The sequence below is a fragment of the Phascolarctos cinereus genome, unplaced genomic scaffold, assembly GCF_003287225.1.
Source record: "Phascolarctos cinereus isolate Bilbo 61053 unplaced genomic scaffold, phaCin_HiC Scaffold_2;HRSCAF=192, whole genome shotgun sequence".
Taxonomy (NCBI): domain Eukaryota; kingdom Metazoa; phylum Chordata; class Mammalia; order Diprotodontia; family Phascolarctidae; genus Phascolarctos; species Phascolarctos cinereus.
Genome location: NW_027555625.1, coordinates 276,328,171 through 276,347,620, shown reverse-complemented (window position 1 = coordinate 276,347,620; position 19,450 = coordinate 276,328,171). Strand labels below are relative to the sequence as shown.

General features: G+C 39.4%; 1 protein-coding gene and 1 long non-coding RNA gene across 9 annotated transcripts; one reads left to right on the top strand and one right to left on the bottom strand.

Annotated features, from left to right (window-relative positions):
* Window positions 1–443: 443 nt before the first annotated feature.
* On the bottom strand, window positions 444–14,205 carry LOC110207501 (uncharacterized). 8 transcript variants are annotated; one of them, XR_002324196.2, is made up of 6 exons: window positions 13,386–14,205; window positions 5,330–5,399; window positions 5,103–5,240; window positions 4,861–4,957; window positions 1,902–1,996; window positions 444–701 (listed from the first exon to the last, which is right to left on the bottom strand). It is a non-coding gene; the product is annotated as an uncharacterized LOC110207501 (long non-coding RNA). The 8 variants fall into 8 exon arrangements; XR_002324195.2 differs by having other exon boundaries at window positions 13,394–14,205; XR_002324198.2 differs by lacking the exon at window positions 13,386–14,205 and adding an exon at window positions 11,149–11,559.
* On the top strand, window positions 11,682–17,912 carry IRX5 (iroquois homeobox 5). The gene is made up of 4 exons (XM_020985194.2): window positions 11,682–11,757; window positions 14,132–14,691; window positions 15,894–16,299; window positions 16,643–17,912. Exons 2-4 carry the CDS (start codon window positions 14,443–14,445, stop codon window positions 17,398–17,400), a joined length of 1,413 nt encoding a protein of 470 aa, XP_020840853.1. The 5' UTR covers window positions 11,682–11,757; window positions 14,132–14,442; the 3' UTR covers window positions 17,401–17,912.
* The last annotated feature ends 1,538 nt before the right edge of the window (window positions 17,913–19,450 follow it).

Sequence of the window (19,450 nt, the reverse complement as noted above, 5' to 3'; positions counted from 1 at the left end):
AGAACTACTACTGAGTTAAAAGGGCTACAAACATGGAATTTTACAAAAAGGGGATAATCTATCATCATTCATTCTACCTAAAATATAGAAACATAGTATTTAAAAGGTTTGGAATTTTCATCTTTTTTTACATAAATCAGATATAAAAATACACAAGGGCTTTATCAGTGAAAAAACTTTTTGTCACATATTTCTGAATTCTGCTAATAAAGGATTTATTTCAGAACATATACAAACAAAAAAACTAGATGCCTAATATGTCTTTCAGACTTTTTTCCTCTCTTATTTTTCCACATAAGATTAAAAGTAATGAAGGTGCCACTAAAATATGTCAACTTCCTGGAAAAATTATTATGACTGGAGAAAGAATATTTTGGAAGGGGAATCTATCATTCTGATGCAAACACATTTGATTCAATAAATTACAATAATTTTAGAAAAAGTCATAAAAACACAATTGACTTTATTTTAAAGCTAGTATAACAAAAAGCTTTTAAAATATTCTAGTTTTGATTTTTTCCAATAAAACTGGCAATTTCAATACAGAGTAATCATCTTTTATAACAACTCAGGGGCTAGTGTAGAAACAGGTGAATTTAGGGATATTTAAACTATTTAAAAACTTGATTTTTTCAATGTCCTTTTATCTAGATGCACAAGAAAGGAGACTTGCAGAAAAGTTCATTCACAGATGACTGAATCTAAAAAGAAAAAGAGAAAGAATTCAGTTATCATGTTCAGTCCTTTACTACTTGGTGATTGCACTTAACTTTGCTCTTTCAATAATTTAAAACAATGACAGAAAAATTTAACTCAGTGGGGAAAAAACCAATAATACATCAATATTAAAAATTAGTTATTTAAAGAAATAAAATTAACATTCTCATGGCAGAATAATCAGTTTATTAAAAATGTTACTACTAAAAATCACATTAGCTAGGCAGAATAAAATCAATATTAAGCATCCCAACTTTCACAGTGGCAACATTGAATGTTTTTATATTGTTCCACATAAGTGGCCAATATCCTCATATAGTGGGCTAACAGTTATTTGAAAATTGGATTATCTGTTTATATTGCAGTATCTGATTAAAACTAGACAGTAATTAGTAACAATATATAGGCATACATCTATACATACACATGTGTTTATATGCAAATATACGTACATACATATATATGAAAGAGGATGCAGCTGGTTTGGTACAAGTAAAACATTTGTTTAAAAATAAATTTTCAGTAATGAAAAAATTATTTTTGTTTGTAAATATTTTGTTTTTATCTGTTTTTTAACTAACTGCAATAAGGTCACTCACTTGACACTAAAATGTTTCAGAAACACAGTCCTCTACAATCCCTTTTTTGTTATTTTCGCTAAAGAGATAGGTAGTTTAAGTAAAGAAATAAAAAGATGAAAAAATGGGGTATCAAGTACAAAAAAGTGAACAATACCCAAAAAGCAACATGCGTATTTATCTATATTTATTCTTTCCTAATAGTTTCTCATATTCATATATCAAAGTAAAATGTTGAATTAAATAAATGAGATCAAGCAGTATTGATTGTTTATAGTTTTACAGCTCCACTCTACTATAAAAATAAGATCAGCAATTTAATTTGCATATGTCCTTTTTTTTCCCCTGAAGAGTATATATACTTTGATTTAAAATGTTTGAGAGAATACATGCATACTTGTTCTACTTCAAATGAAGAAACAGTTTGATAGAAATTCAACCAACTTATGCATGAGAGACAAATTAAGAGTTTGAGAGCCAAGTCTACTGGCAACAAATCAAGTTAAAGAGTTGGTTTGAGGGTTCTTCCCTCATATTACCATATTTTTAGTATCTCTAGAGAGAAAAGGAAAGAAATTTTAGGAGAATTGAGAAATTAAATCTTACTGCATATGAAATCGTAGCTCCAGTATTTTATAAAGCATCACATTTATTGTAAGAATATAACTTCTGAGATTGACAGATATCACTTAAGTCAATTCCTAGGAGAAACCAAAACAATAAATGTGTATTTCAGGTACTATTTTTAAAAATTATTTCAACATTTCAAATGTCATAAGACTAACATTCATAGACCTGTATTCAATCACAGCACAATAATCTAAAGTTTTTTACACTATGTCTTGTTTTCTAAAAAAGATTTGACCGCCATTATTAACATTAGTATTAGTTACCCTAAATTGAATTAGGCCCTGTAAAAGAAATCAGTTTGATATCCTATATATCCTATATCAAACACACTGATTCTTCAACCAAATATTCTTGGCATTATTTATATTTTATCTTTTTTTCCCTAGGAGAAGTGACTTATGAGTATAATTACTCAAATGAAAAGACTTCATGCTCCTTGGCGAACTATGTCCATAAATTTACATACTCCACTGACACCATCATTTTTAGATCAGGGAATTCACATTTTGGGATCTTGCTATTCCATAAAAGGTTCAGTATTATTTGAACGGGCAAAAACATAATTTGATAAACTACTTAAAAACAAAAAAGAATCTGATGTCAAAGGTTGCTATACAGAATTATAACTACTATAACAGTTAAAATATAAAATGTTTAACTCTAACCACTTTAAGTATATTGATATATTTATTCTGATTTTTATTAACATCCATTTATTTAGTTTTACTTAAATATTCATTATTGCAGTTGCAAAGCTGCATATTTTTTTTAAATGAAAGTACTATTAAACTAGTTAAAAATAATGTTGGGAGGCAAATCAATAACTATTCCATGACTAAATGAAAATCACAAAGTAAGGTTTATGAAATTGTCTCAAAAGGCAATGGCAAAATATTGAGATTCCAGTTATCATGTACAGAATTCTGCCTATCGTTATTAATGAGTTGCTTATAAAGCCACATATTTCCAGAAGCTAGCAGCAAAGAATGAAAAGCTTCTTGCTACTAGCTAAAAAGAAAGTCTTAACCATGCTCCTTGAAGAGCTCATTTTCACGTTACTCAGGCTTCATTATGCTAAATCAATATTCGTTTAGTCACTGGGGTTATTGACATATTTTAAAATAAAAGTATACCCTTCAGCTACTGCACTCATTACAGGTAATTTGTCTTGTCAGAGAGCAGGGAATATTATCCCAGTCTTTCAAGGGCTGACAGCCCATGGAAATACCTCCCCATGGTTACAACTGTAAATAATTTTAAGGTAAAATATTGAAAAATCAATGACTGTTTCCTGCAATCTGTCACAAACAAATCAATCATAATCTGCACTGCCAGAGAGTATGATTTGAAGGAGATGGGAGCAGATGTAATTCTTGGCTTGAATCTCTCATTTCAAAATCACTTCACATAATGGTGTCATCATTTAAGTACTTAACAGTCAGTGCAACTGCCACTATAACATCTATTTGGACAAAGCCACAAGGAGGAGGAGGAGAAATGCCATCACTATTATGTTAACAAACATTTAATTTAAATGGTTGCTACATTAGTAAATTTCAGTTGAAAACAGAAATGCCTGCCCTCTTTTTACAGTTCTAAATTAATCAATACTGCTTTTCTGTGTAGTGATTCCCTTAACTAGCCTGAGATTCTAAAATTTATTCATAAATGCACCGTAACATACGTTTTTAAAAAATCCATTATACAATCTAAATTTCAATTAAAAAGGCAACACTGACAATGCAGAATATAAGGGGTTTTGTTGTTTTTGCAAGAAGAAATGAGATCAGAATCACTCTTCTAAAGAAGGACTTACTATTAAGGATATCTGTTGTTCAAATAATATATTTTCTTTTTGACCTCCATAAATAAAGATGACACCCCATGTTTGTAATTATGTAGCAGCTTATTTTAAGAAAGGAAGCAAAGCCTACACAAAATTTAAAATATATCTTCTCTTTATACTTGATATGTACAACTTCAAACTAAATTTTAAAGGGCTTAAACTTATATATTTATCCACTATATGAAACATAAAAGCTAGTCCTGGCAATAGTATTGAATTGTTCCTAAACAGATTAAAAACCCATTTCAATGAAATCATTTCTGTATACATTTTTTTCCCCTAGATCACATTTCTATGATTTCCTAAACTATTTATTGCCTTTACATAGTTATCAATGAAAGGATGAGACTGGCCAACCCCACAGCAAAGGGAAACATACAAGTACATTTGACCCAATTTGAACACTGAGTCAGATTTCTTAAAGGTTACATTGCAAATGGATACTAGTTCTCTTAAGGGAAGAAACTATTTTAGTCATCGTATCCTTTCCAGTTTCCTAATTACATAACTAGACACCAGAGAACAGATTTTTATTTTTCTCTTAATATTATTCCATAGATAGAAGAAAAAGGCCAGGTATTTTTCCTGATCAGAAAAGTGTATCTTTTTCCTTTAAAAAAAAATTAGATACAAATACCAGTGCACAATTTAGGCCTGAATAAACATTCTTAGGCCTGGTAATTGTTCTTTTATGAAAGGGTTTTACTCTGTTTTTAATTTAACATGCATATTCACCATGGCAACGCAGCATCATGAGAAAGAGGCTCTCTCCATGTAGATAACAAATTGAATCTACTCTATTTTTTACCATTCAAAAATCCTAGATGGATTCCTTTAACACCAAAATTAAATTCTTTAAAAAAAATGAAAACATAACACATGCAAAATCAGTCTAAGTTAGGTTCCAAAATAAAACAACCAAAGTCTTCTATGAACCCAGGCAGGCAACAGCTGCAAAATAAGCAGCAAGCCTATGTATCAAGGGAGGAAGGAAGGTCTATTACACAAAGCCTTAAAGAAAAAAGGAAAGAAGCTTATATCTTTGTAGCATGGAAAAGAACTCATGTAAATGAGCTTCATGTCTCTTACTTAAGGACTCATCTCTCTCTGACAGAGTTCTGGAATCCAGTTGTTACCCACAAGTCTTCTGACCTCGAGGTTTAGTTCTGGCAGCCAGTTAATCAACCTGAAAGTACATTTCAAACTTAAATAAGCAGAAAACTGGAAGTAAACATTGGGAGAAACAGCAGGCTTAATGTATCTTTGAAATTCTGACCATAAACTAAAATGCCATATATGGCAACAGGGGAGTAAATAATCACAACTCTTACTTCAGGAAGGAAGTTATTGCAGGGTGCTGAGTATAACCTAAAAGATACTTCCCAGATGCTTCTAATGCAGCCCACAGTCATCTGAGTAGCCAGCTCAACTGTTTTGCAGGGAAAACCTTTATATTTCCACACTAGAACCTGGGAGAAAATTGAATTTATAAGAAATCCCTAGAAGTGAAAATGGTTCAGGATTAGAAAGGAAAAGTGTTAAGATACAAAAAAATTACCTTAAATCTTCAGAATAATTTTCTCCTTTTCTTCTTTCGTAATTAGAAGATCCACTGCTGACTGAAGAATCTCAAAGAGAAAAGTAACAATTGTTACCCCTCACAACCAGCTTCAACTTTTTACTATCTTTTCCCATGAATTAAAGTTTAATTCTTTTACAATTCTTGAAAAGTTCGATTTCTTAAAACATGGAATTTTGTGTTTCCACTAGACAATATTTCCTACAACATTTCCCATTAACCAATGTGAACTCATTCCACATTCAAGGATTTATTTACTTCATTTTCATGAAAAATACATTGCTATTACCGGTATCCAAAAAATGGAAGCCAGTAATTAATGCTTTTATTCTTTAAAAATATTACATCATAGCTAGAATATGACACACAACATGACCTTTAAACAATAATAATTTTAGGTGAAAGCAAAAGCTACAAAACCTAACCAATGTGATATATGTATATTCATGTACATTCTTCCTATATACAGTAATGCTTAAATAGAATTAACTGCTCATGCCATCTTTCTTGCTACTGTTACCCTTCTATCTATGTTTTTTGACCAGCTAAGGATTACCAGGGAGCTAATCAATATAACATTTCATTTATATTAATATGATATATACGTATATAAGTTTCTTACTTGATTTTGCTTCTGTGGTATATAAAATACAAAGATACATCTCAGATATCATCAGAGATTATTAACAGGCAAAAACAAGTTTGCATTATTTAAAAGGTAGCTTTTCACAGAATACACTAATTTTATATCTAGTTGATAGCAAGTATTATTTTTATCATTTGAACAAGAGTTACATAAAATCATAAGGTTTTCTATCTAAAGTTATGCAAACTATAATATCCTTTGGTAAAATTAGTCTGTCATGATTTTTTTTTTGCACAACGCTTTTCATTGCAAACACAAAAAGTTCAGTATTTTGAATTCTTCTGTCTTATTCTACTTACTAAACAATACTATCAACCATCTTCCAAAACTGTAAATATTCCAGCTCTTCTGAGGAGCTCAACTCCTAAATAAGGCTTCAAATTCAATTAGTAATAGCAATCATAGCACATCTGTATGCATTTGATCTTCAGAATAAGTAAGCATACATGGCATGATTTAAGATCTAATATTTGATCTTACTAAAATTTAAAAGAACTTGGTTATAAATGATAAATTTACAATAATTATAAAAATAATTATCTCAAAAAAAGGTATTAATACAAGGAACCAAATATAAGACTATCTAAAGCGTGATTTAATTTTGAATTATTGCTGCTGATTTATATGTGCATATACATACATGTATGTTAACATCAGTGTCTATTTCATATGGATGTGTCTCTATATAAGAATTAATGCTTCCAATTCCCCCAAAGGGGGGAGAGAATGCCCAAATAATAATGTAAAACTGAATACCATGGAGGCCAATAGTAGAGGAAGTACTAGTAACTCAGAAAAAAAAAAGAGGTCGGGAACAATACTTATAATATAAAAGCTTTCATGCCTTTACACTAGCATGTAGACTATGAGTAAAAAAAATAAACTCCAATTTTTAATAAAATATGGTAAATACAATCTCACAAGTGTCTTTGAGATTTGGTGGAAGGTAATAGTAAGAAAAAACAACAACAAAAAATTGACTTGATGGAAGGGGTCGTAGCACTACATAGCAAGAAGCTATAGCTCTTACAAAGTCATAATAAGAAATTTCAGCTGGGTTTACATCTGATCATTATCTTAAGCATAATGAATTAATGTATTTGTTCAAAGCATTAGTTTAAGTCTTTACAGAAGCACATCTTACATAACACTATGTGTTTTGTATAATTGGCTCTCGATGACATATGTAAATGTTTCTGGCAAACTAATAATTTATTGTGGTTTTTTTTTCTGGTTTGTTTTTACCTTGCAGAAAATATTTTAAAGGGTTGGGAGAAGACTAAGAATATAAAATGGTAAATTTAGCAAGACATTATCAGAGGAAACCATGATGAAGAAATGGCTTAAGCAGAAAACAGTTAGATGTATTGTGGAACTGTCAAGCTTATCACAAGCAAAGAAAATGGAAGTAATACTATTTGATGAATTATGGAAGACTAGTAAGAACTTCAGAGATATCAAATACGAACTTCTAGTTTCCATTGCCATACCACTTCTTATTATAGAAAATAAATTTATATATCAAAATTTGGAAGATCATTAGCTACAGAAAAAAGATGATTACTTTAAATGACAAATGCAGAAGAAAATTATAGTCTTACTTTTGAAACCTTAATAAAATGGATTATGAATTTAATTATTTTAAAATGCTAGTTTTTAATTTGAAAAGAGTAAGATAATTGCCAAGCCAAACTGAGGTTTAAGTATGTCATACATATAAAGAAACTGTACATTCATGGAGACATAAATATTCATGGAGACATAAATAATCAGCATTTTAATAGTATTATTGGTGAATATGAAAAAAATTACATGTTCTTACTGTAAGCTAGCTGTTATTCTATTAAGAAAATACATTCTGTTAAATAGTTAATAAACATGCAGATAAACAAGAAAACTTTCTAAAGCACACTGGACTAATAAATAAAAACTGGGGAAAATTACTTGTAAGATGACTGTGGATTGTACATTATTCATATACAGGCACCACATTCAATATGTCATGTGAGACTCCTGAGACAAAATGTTTCAAAGTATTTCATTTTCACAAACCATTCATAAGAAATTTAATTCACACAATGATCATAAAGATCACATCTGTTTTTGCATGTTATTCATTTTTGCAGAACTTAAAATTTTCCTAAGTTTCTTATTTTATTAGGATGTTATGTTTATAATCACTCTACATTATTCATAAAAACAGAAGACAGCTAATTAAGCTTGGTGCTCCAATAAAAGAGCAGTCTGAAATTCCACAGTATTTCTAAGAACAGTTATAATAGAGAATTTTTTAAGATTTCAAATAGATAACATCCTAAAGATGTTTTGTCATACTTACTCTAAAGAGAAAAAAATCTATAAATTATCAATAAAAATACTGCACTGATTTAAACATAGTTGTTTTAGTTTCAGCACAAAAAATTTTTTAAATTGTTTCTCTAAATACATAGTATATCATGTAATTCTAACTAGTTAAATATGACATGAGGGAAGGCCTTGTGAATCTACACATGGCTTCTATCATCTACTTATTGCATCCTTCTCTTTTCTTTCACTTCTTTTTGGACTGTGATTTAATATAAAAAGTATTGCTTGCAATTAGTTTTCTGGAAATAATGGACTGCAAAGAGTTAAAAAAAATCTTATTGCATTACCAATATCAAAGTCTGTAAGCTAAGCCATTAGGTTTTATAATCAATAATTACAGCATTATTATTGTTTTTCTGTCCAGAAATTTGAGAAGAGGCATTAGTATGGTATTATAGTATGTTAAAGGTAACAGTCTAAAGTTTAGAGGTTTAAAATATTAATAGTATGTTCATGATATTTCTTCACTAATAAATTGATTATTTATTTTTGAAGGAAGAAAATAATCATCTCATTTTCATTCTGCATACTTCATATTTTTTGAAACAAAAAACAAGGCATTCTATAATCATGATGAGATTAGCTGCTTTATAATATAAAAAAACTGGGCTTGGGTTTTTTAAAAACATAAGAATTATGATTTTTCTAAAAATGAAGAGGAATAATATTTTTTGCATCAACATTATATATTTTATTGCATTTCTGTTTTCTATACTTTAAATTTCCTTCCTCTAAAAATGTATTGATTATCTGGTATTTTACTCCCTCACCAAAATGTACCTGAAATATTCTATTTCATACATTGCTTTCTAAACTATTTGCCATTATTCAGTCAAGTCACAATATAAAGAAAAACAATAACATACAAGACAGCCAATAAGTCACGAGTAGCAATACTATATTTCATATTAATTTATCTTTTTTTATATAATACTTATCTCCAGAGGGCTGACAAAATTTAAGTAAGGTTTTGGGTACAGTGAAATCTTTCCAAAGCAAAAATGACTAAAAATATACTGTCCTTTCTACAACACCATATAGACAACATTTTTTTTTTCAGGATCTTAATTAAGAAAATGGTGAACACCTGTGTCAACATTCTTTGGCAAGACAGCATTATCAATCATAATCCTTTAAGTACACTCCAAAACAGCAAAGTGATATGACAGAACCAATCTGTTGCCTTTCCTTGTGCTAGTTTTGTCTCACACAAGCATGATTACTTCTTTAAAATACAACAGACCTAGTTTTATTAGTCTTTAAAGTTCAATACTTGAAAAACTATTATACTAGGCAAAGAAAATGAAGTCTATTAACTTTCTACAATGACAACTGTATTCCATGTGAGTCGTGCATCAAACCCAAAGAGAAATACTAAGAAATGGTTACACATCTAATACATATTATTTGAAAAAAAATTCTTATTTTTGTCACACATAAAAAATGAATGTAAAACGAAATAATAACTAGTTACAATTACTGTAAGTGAGGTGTTTTATGAAATAAAACATTATAAATAATATATGATGGAATCTACATATGATAAACCCTAATCTAATGTTTTCATCTAATTCTTTCATAATTGTACATTTAGAACAAGTTAATTCTGATTTTTAAAAATCTCAACACAAGTGTATATTCCAATTAAGTCAAAATGTAAAAAAGTTCAAATGACATTATCAATTATGAAAAATGTATTCAGGTGCCACAGTCAAGAAAGTGTGGCCACACCTCCTTTTTTAGAAAAAGATATTTTCACTGACATAAAGAGACCAGAGGACACACACTTGTTGACAGCTATGTAGGTTAACAAATCATAAAGTTGATATTTTAGCTGAATATACATAAAAATTCAAATCTGCAGCAGTCAAGACCAAACTTTAAAAAAAAAGGATGCTTATTAACAAACTATTTTAAAGCTTTCCTTTTAAAATAGTTATGTCATCAGGAATTCTGAATTCAGTCAGATTGTTAAAGATTAGTCCTCCCTTTCACATTTTAATACAATTCTATTCTAGAAAACGGCTATGGTGGCCAGTCATGCAACAGAGCTATCAATGTGCAAATAAAGCAGAAAATAGAGACATCCTTAAGAAATGAGTCTTAAATTTGACATAAAGCGAAGGTGACAACCACAGCAAGAGAACCATAAACTCTAAATGTTTCAGTATCTTCCAGGATTCTCTACAGTCCTTTTCTTAAGATGGAGAAAAAGAAAAGTGGTAGAATTATGTAATGAGGATGTCTTTCTGACAGACTCTTATATTCATGATGGCACAGACCTCTTTGGCTACATTTCATTAATCAACCCCCTGGATTAGGGAAGAATACATGAAACACTGCAGCGACTGGGGCGAGCGCTCACACTCACGCACGCATACACGCATGCATACACACACACACGAGTGCTCAGGGATGTTACACCTCGGCACACAGGTTCGGACCCTCGGACACACACACAAGCACGTAGAGGCTGCCCCGCAGGGGGGCACTGCCTGGGAGGGTGACCCCTCCACCGCCCCCTTCCCTGTGTATCCTCAGACCCTGCTCCACGTCCTGGGGCAATCCCCGTCGTGACCTTGACCTCGAGGAAGACGTGGCAACGCACCCACAAAAGTCGAGCAACACTGACAGTCGGCCAGCCTGGCAGCCAGTTCTGGAGGACACACTTTTGACACAGCCCCTAGGAAAGTTACTCGGCCCGGAGCCCGGCCGGCCGGGTCACCGAGGCCAGCCTCGGGCCCAAGCCCATCCCTTACCGCCCCCTCCCCCTGAGGCGGCTCACCTGGATCTCGGCGGCGGCGGCGGCGGCGGCGGCGGCGCGCGGGCCTCGGGAGCCCGGCCTCCGCACGAGCTCTCGGGCAGCGCGCGCCAGCGGACTGGTTCCCTGGGCCCTCGGCCGTTACAGATCGTTAGGGCGGGCAGCCGGAGGGGCTGCAGCGGAGCCGAGCGGCGCGGCGCAGGCGGAGCCGAGGGCTGGCGCTAAGGGGCGGGAGGAGGGAGGGAAGAAGGGAAGGAGGGAGGGAAGCCGAGGCGCTCTCGGGACAGCTTGGCCCGGCCAGGGGGGGGCGCTCCCCGGCGCCGCTCGCAGAGCCCCAGGGCCAGCGCCTTCTCACAAGCCGCCCAGGACTCGCCGTCTCTGCTCGACCTGCGGCTTATCTTTCATGCTCTGGGCAACCTCCACCTCGCCCCTGCTCTGCGCTGCCAGCCCAGCTACACCTCGAGGTCCAGTCAGCTCGGCCCAGCCGCCAACGTCGCCAGCTTCTCGTCTCCATGACAATAGCGCCCACGGCGCCCCGCCCAACCCCACCCCCGTTCGCGGCGCAGTGACTCTGGAAGAAGGAGAAGGTGGACGTTAAGGGCGGAGCCAGTTGAAGCCGGTGTCCAATCAGAGGTAAAAACCACTCTGGGAGGCGGGGCGGACAGAGAGGCTCTCGGAGAATGTAGTCTAGGGGAGTTTAGATCGATGCGGGAGAACCAAGGAGGGCGGGGCGGGGCAGGGAAGAGGCGGAGTCTTGGAGCATCTAGATTAGCTTGGGAGTGTGAGTGTATGCAGTCTGTGTGTGGGGATGTTAGTATGTTAGTGTAGGCAGAAGGCCAGAAAGGAAAGTGTGACTTGTGCACATCAAAGAAACTCGAGTGTGAGTTTGTGTGTACGAGCCTATGTAGTACGTATATTGAGTAGTATGTGGTAGTATGAGTTAGCTAAGCATTTCTCGACACTGTGTGCCCAGCCTCTGTGCTAGGCGCATTCTTAAAGCACTTATAATGCAACTGGCCATGTTGGGGTGTTTGAGATACCGTGCCGTTGTGACTCTAGGACAAAGAATTGGTGACTGACAAAACGTTCAGGGGGGATAGGGAGAAGGCAGAGATTCAAGTGTGAGTGCTGGTTCGTGAAAGGGACTGAGTGGCAGTGTTTGAGACCCTGTATATTTTTGTGTATAGAAGATTTATAGCTCTGAATGTGTCTTTGTCTGAAGCCAGGGCATGTATGAGATATGTGAGTTTTTTGCATGTGTCTGAGTGTGAGACTGATGACTGCATGTCTATACGAGGCTTGTGATCGTGTCTCCGTGTGTTGCTTGGTTCTGTATTTGTGTATGTGAGTGTGTGGTTTCTGCATTTGTGTATGCAAGAGGCTTCAAGCTGTGTTTGTGCCTCTTAGGGGCTTCATAAATATTTTCCGGTTACGTATGTATTCGAGTGCAAGACACACAGAGAGATTCAGTGGGTAGTGAGTGTGTAACCATAGAAAGACTAGAAAAGGAGTTGAGAGAAAGAAAAAGGAACCCTAGGTCTGACTGGGCGTGTTGGTGCCGGAACAGGAAAGGAAGCTGTAAGGCATGGTTGATCCTGGGTGCACAGAGTATGGAACAGTAGTCGCTTATGCAGCTTTTCAGTGAAGCGAGGGAGAAGCTCTTGCCGCCACCAAGTCCTCTCCTCTTCATAGTCCTCTCCGTCTATCTCCCCTCCATTAAAGTAAGGGGGGAGAGAGAGAGAGAGAGAGAGAGAGAGAGAGAGAGAGAGAGAGAGAGAGAGAGAGAGAGAGAGAGAGAGAGAGAGAGAGAGAGGAGGGGATCAGTGTGTGTGTGAGAGAAAAAAGAGTATGTGTGTGAGAGAAGAGATTGTGAGAAGTGTGAGTGTGTGTGAGAGAGAAAAGAGATCGAGTGTGTGCGAGAGGTGTGTGTGTGTTAGAAAGAAGAGGGACTGAGTGTGTGTGAGAGAAAAAAGAGACTGTGTGACAGAGAGGAGACCGAATGTGTGTGAGAGGTGTGTGTGTGTGTGTGTGTGTGTGTGTTAGAGAGAAGAGAGACTGAGTATATGAGTGTGTGAGAGAGAAAAGAGAGACTGAATGTGTGTGTGTGTGTGTGTGTGTGTGTGTGTGAGAGAGAGAGAGAGAGAGAGAGAGAGAGAGAGAGAGAGAGAGAGACCCTGCCCCATTGCCCCATCTCGGACATTCCCAGCAGAATGGAGCAAAGCCCGGGGGACAAACGCATTTAAATGAAAAGATCCCCTTACTTGCCCACCTGCTGCTGGCCGAGTCCTCCTCCGGACCTGGCCGTGTTTACTCCACACTTCCTTAACATTGCTGTTGTAGTCTCCTCTCCGGGGCACACCGCAGCCTCGTCGTTTCCGCCTATCAGACTTGGTCCGGGTTTCCTAAAGTGGTAGGGGACGAAACCTCGGTAGGGCAGGGATCTCCATGCAGTCAATTGCACACCTAGTACTCTTATCTCCGTTATTTATCCGCTCAATTATTTACTGTGGAAAGAAAACAAAGGAAATAAATGAGCGAATATTCAATCTCCTTTCTTATTTTTCATAAACGGATTGGCTTGTGTTCCAGGGCAATCCTGGCTGCGATAAATCCTCAGCAATGTGACGGCTCCAACAGTAGTTAGCTAATGAAGAAAGTTGGAGCTGATCGCTGCGGCTGGGATGTGATTGTCATCCAGGGGCCGGCGCGCTAGAGTCTGCAACTGAGAGGGAGCAAGGGGAAAGGGGGGAGGGGAGCGGGAAGAGGGGGAGGAAAAGAGGGAGGGAAGAAGGGAGGGAGAGACAGAAGGAGGGAGGGGCAAGGGAACCAGCCAGCTAGCCTGAGAGGGAGAAGGAAAGGAAGAGAGGGAGAGGGAGAGGCGCTCCTGCCGGCCGGGTTGGCTGCGGCCGCCCAGCAGGATCCTGCCATTCCTTCCATTGACAACACCCCGGGAAGGAGGAGCTTCGGGGCGCGTAGAAGGCGTCAGAATCCTCAATTTCCAACTTAGCATCTTGGCAGGACCTTTGCGAAGCAAAAAGCAGAGCCCCCCCAGTCCAAAGGAAAAAAAAGAAAGAAAGAAAAAGAAAAAACCCTGAGAGCGAGGAGCCGCAGCAGGAGCAGAGGCAGCGGCAGCGTTAGCCCTACAGGCGCGGGGAGCGAGCGAGGAGCCGCTGTAGCCGCGGAGAGCCCGGAGGCCAGGTGCTTAGCCGCCCGCCCTGATTGTGCCGGGCACCCAGAAGCCCCGGCACCTCTGCTCCTAGGGGGCTGACCGGGTTCCATTCCACGGCTGCACCGGGCACTGTATGCCTCTGTTTGGCCATGTCCTACCCTCAGGGCTACTTGTACCAGCCGTCTGCCTCCCTGGCTCTCTATTCCTGCCCGGCTTACAGTACCAGCGTCATCTCGGGACCTCGCACCGATGAACTTGGCCGCTCTTCTTCGGGCTCCGCTTTTTCTCCTTACGCTGGATCTACCGCTTTTACCGCTCCTTCACCGGGTTACAACTCTCACCTCCAGTACGGCACGGACCCAGCTGCCGCAGCAGCAGCCGCCTTCACTTCGTACGTGGTAAGACCGACGGGGGGAACAGCCCCAGCTGCCTGGCAAACGGCTTGGGCTGAAAGCTGTGTCTTTCCATGTCTGTGGGTGGCTGGGCTGGGCTGGGCTTGAGTTGGGGGTGGGGGGCGCTGTATAAGCAAAAGCTTCGCCTGGCAAGGCTACCCTTGTGTTTCCGCAGAAGAACAAATGAAGTGGTTAGTGCCTCCTTCCAAACTTTAGTGTTTTTGATCTAGCTAGCCCTTGTGTTAAGAAAATTTCCAAAGCACTTTCTCAGGGAAGAAAAGGTGTCCTTCTGGTAGGAAGCGAAAGCCTTGAGTTTGCAAAAAGGGGATTTCAGGGTAAGCTGCATCGCAGCAGTCGACAATTAAAATGCATCGTTTAATTAAAACACTGAATACCTTGCTTCGGGCAATCCTTTTTCTTCACCCCAAATTAAAAAAAAAATCAGGGGAGAAAGATGATAAGCATATGTAAATGTCTTCTGCCTCGCCTTTAATTAGTCCTCCAAAATACTGCAAATCCGTAATCCTATCTCTACAATCCGATTTAGAGGTATTACATTTCCGAAAAGACAGTGGAGCTGCGGTGCAACCGGGATTTTTGGTACCGGCGCACTTTCCTAAACCACTCCTCGGTTTCTGCTGGTGGTCCTGGTTTTGTTTGGTTGTAGTAAGCGTTGGGTTTTCCCTTTCTTAGTTTTCACTTCCCTTCTGCATATCCGCAGTAACTCTCCACCCCGTCAGTCTTACAGTTCGAAGGAAGGCGAAAGACTTCGGCTTCTGCGGAGTCTAAGCTCTTCTGCTTCTCTGCCCCGGGTTTTGTCAAGAATGAGGTGGCAGTGTCCGTGAGCTAGAAAGGCTGAAATGCCCAGGCAGATGGGGTTGTGGAGTGTCACAACACCACCACGCTGTCCCCAGGAACTGCTCCTTGGTCCCCCTGAGGTTGTGGGCAACTAGAATTAGAGCCTTGGTTGTCTTCGGGGCCTCGAGTAGGATGAAGGGAGGCAACCACTCTGCTTCCCTCAGGGTCTAGGCCCATTAGCCTTGTTCCACAGTAGGCCAGAGAGCTGTCCCCTGTGGCCACGCTCCCTCCCAGAGTGGAACCAGTGTTCTTCTTTCCCGAACAAAACAGGGCGTTTTGTGTCCTACAGCTAGTGCCTGCCTGGCTCTGGTTCCGTACTCTAAATAGCTATCTGACTGTCTACTCTGCAGGGCTCACCCTACGACCACACCCCGGGCATGGCAGGGTCCTTAGGATACCATCCCTATGCTGCACCCTTGGGGTCCTATCCCTATGGGGATCCAGCCTACCGGAAAAACGCCACCCGGGATGCCACGGCAACGCTCAAGGCCTGGCTGAATGAGCACCGCAAGAACCCGTACCCCACCAAAGGCGAGAAGATCATGTTGGCCATCATTACCAAGATGACCCTCACTCAGGTCTCCACTTGGTTCGCCAACGCACGGAGGCGCCTCAAGAAGGAGAACAAGATGACCTGGACCCCACGGAACCGGAGCGAGGACGAAGAAGAAGAAGAAAACATCGACCTGGAGAAGAACGATGAGGATGAACCACAGAAGCCGGATGATAAGGGAGAGGCAGAGGCCCCGGAAACAGGTTGGTGGATGCAAAGTAATGGGGCACTGGGCTGAGGCTGGAGAAGGGATGGGAGAGAGGAAAACCTTAGTGGAGTCGAAGTTATCTCCACCAGAAAAGAGAAGAGTCGATAGAGAGTATCTAAGAGAGGAACGTGGGAGGTGGGGAGGAGGAGAGAGGTATAAGAAGGATGGTGAACTAGGGCATACAAGAAGAACAAGGCAGAAAGGCCGAGGATCTGGCCGGGTGTGTTTGCTACCCTTCGGTCACAGAACCGGGGGCTCAGCTGGGAAATAGTGCGTACTGGACAGGGGTGGCCGAGGGAGGACTCAAGCGTCCCTAACTCTGTGTTCCTCGATGGCAGGGGGAGATCAGAAGGCGGCTCCTATTTGCGAAAGGCTGGAGGGGCCCCATACCCCCGTAAGCAAGGAGGCCGAAGGCAACCTGAGCGACTCGGATTTTAAAGAGTCCCATGAGGGCCGGCTGGACACTGTCCCAGGGGGTCCCAGGGCTGGCGGCCCTTCTCCCTCTGGCCCGGTTGCAAGGCTGGGCGAGGAGCCCTCTCCACACTATCCCCCGGGAGCTCCAGCCCCACACCCAGCCGGAGAGTTGCCCTCCGGCCCCAGCGGGCCCTCAGTTATTCACTCGCCGCCGCAGGCAGTACTAGCCAAGCCCAAACTGTGGTCATTAGCTGAGATCGCCACCTCTTCGGACAAGTCCAAGGAAGGAGGCGGCGGAGGTGGTGAGGGCCCTCCCCCAGGGCAAGGGCCCACAGCCGGGCAAACCCTGGCTGGCAGCCGGTCGTCTCCCTCCCCGACGCGTTCACCCTCCGCTCAGTGCCCATTCCCGGGCGGTGCGGTTCTGTCCCGACCTCTCTACTACACTGCCCCTTTCTATCCCGGCTACACGAACTATGGCTCCTTTGGCCACCTGCACGGCCATCCAGGGCCGGGGCCGAGTCCCGCCCCAGCCCCCGGTCCACATTTCAATGGATTAAACCAGACCGTGTTGAATCGAGCGGACGCTTTGGCTAAAGAAACGAAAATGCTCAGAAGCCAATCACAGCTAGACCTGTGCAAAGACTCTCCCTTTGAACTGAAGAAAGGTATGTCCGACTTTTAACACGGGCTGCTTCGGCCCCGGACTTTTCTAATTTATTAAAACATGGCCTTGGCAGTTATTTTTCCGCCACCAAGAGAGAAAAATAAAATAAACCCTCCTATCCAAAAGTTTATAGTTTATGGAGATGAGTGGCATAAAAATGTAAACATCTCCACCAAAAATGTCTTAACCAACTGAAAAGAAAAAATTTAAAAAAAGGATTTGTATTAAATCTTATTCTGTATATTTAATGTAGCATTTTGTATTTAAATTGATAATACAATATCTTTGAAGTAAATTATGAAATCAAGACACCTGTACAGGCATTTAATGTTGTTTTGTAATATAAATATATACATTTGTGTTTTCCCAAGCTGTTTCATAGTTTAAAAATACAAGTTTAATTTAATTTTTTACACCTATTGATTTTTCTGGGTATGAGCTAAAGTATTATTAAAGAAAGGAAACAGGTTATACTTATTAGATTTAAAAAAACTGCAGTCGCCTTTGTAAAATGCAAAATATTTAATTAAAAGAGATTTTAACATAATCAAAGCCATTCATTACTTTTTTTTTGAAACCTAGACAATCCCCATAGCCACTGACAAAAAAGTGCTAACCGAAACTTTTTTAAGGTTGATATTTTAAGGGTACAAGTATTATTTAGAACTGGCGTTGAAAACCAGAGGTAAACGAAATAGGCTTCAGGCCCAAGGACTTTCCAATTGTCCAGAACTCCAAATTTGGGTAAGGATTAAGGTTGATTCGGGAAAACCGAAAAAAAAGGATCCAATAAAGCCTTTTATGGTGAGGAGTGGGGGCGGAGTAGGGGTGGAGGAGGAAGAAAACAAAACTATATGTCCAATAAGGCACCCCGGGGAAGAGAGAGAAAAGTGTGCTATAGATACACCGAGTACCATCGCTTAACCTAATTACTTCCAATCAGTGTCGTGTTTTATGCAAAGTAATCAGCTGGTGAACTTAGCTAATGAGTTCGATTTTATGCCGGATTTAGTCCTTATTACTATTTCAAAGGTACTTGGGGCTTAATGTGAGGAATGTGCATGAAAATATCCACCGGGGAAAATCCTTCTCAAATCACTGTCCGGCACCCGGTTTGGCTGACACCACAACCCCACCCCCAACAAAATTTTGCATTGATCTTTTGAGTTGATTGAATTAAATTAGTATTCTGTCACCGCAAATAGTGCCCGAATTGTCAATTCTGGCTCAGCGTTCTGTCGGGGCCTGCCGGGTGGGCAGAGGGAAATGGTTCCCTGCTTTCACAGGTAGGTGTCACACTTGTCCTGAATTTCAAGCCAGCACACTTGGAAAGTGGTGTTAAGGGAATGGGGCGGGAGGAGTTGAGAGGAGAGAGATACAAGGGGGTAGAAAAAGGGAGAGAGGGACTTGGAAAGAATCTAATCAAGACTGAAACAGGCCTCTATTCTGCAAAGTTGTTTTCCATTGTTAAAGTTGATTTGCATAATTATCGGGACCATTATCAAATCAATCTGGTTTTGTCCTTAACCATTCTAACTTCACTCCATCTCTCCAGCTCAAATGACTAGGTCTTTTAAATTTATAATTTGAACATTTAAAATTTTTAAAAATAAAAGTTAGAATATCATTCAAATCACAAACAAGCTATTTCAAAAAAAAAAAAAACCAACAGCAAACCTCTCCAAGACTAATCAGACCACTGGAAATTCAGTAATCGAAGAGATTTTTTCTTTCTCACTATTCCCAGGAGATGAATAGCTGCCGATGGATTTCACTTCCTGGGAAATTTTCTGTGCTCCAGAGGGTGTTACTACACAAACACGCCTGGCACGAGGAACTAATTTGCTCTATTAAGCCACAATTCTGGGTGTAAAAAGAGTGTGTCTGTACATAATATCGTTTTAATTAGAGTATAACAGGAGCAGTTTAAATGAACAGCGACTTTAATTTTCTCCCCCCCCCAAAAAAGATACGATTTCTCTGGCTATTTGAAACACAGGCAAAACTTCATTTTATTTTAAATATGTTTTTAACTTTAAAGAAGGAGCTTCTCGTGTATATTTGAATT

Bases quoted from the DNA above. Each gene is read 5' to 3' on its own strand.
- IRX5 (XM_020985194.2), top strand. From the start codon at position 14,443: ATGTCCTACCCTCAGGGCTACTTGTACCAGCCGTCTGCCTCCCTGGCT. The intron at 14,692-15,893 runs GTAAGACCGACG...TCTACTCTGCAG, and splicing joins CCGCCTTCACTTCGTACGTG to GGCTCACCCTACGACCACAC. The intron at 16,300-16,642 runs GTTGGTGGATGC...CCTCGATGGCAG, and splicing joins GGCAGAGGCCCCGGAAACAG to GGGGAGATCAGAAGGCGGCT.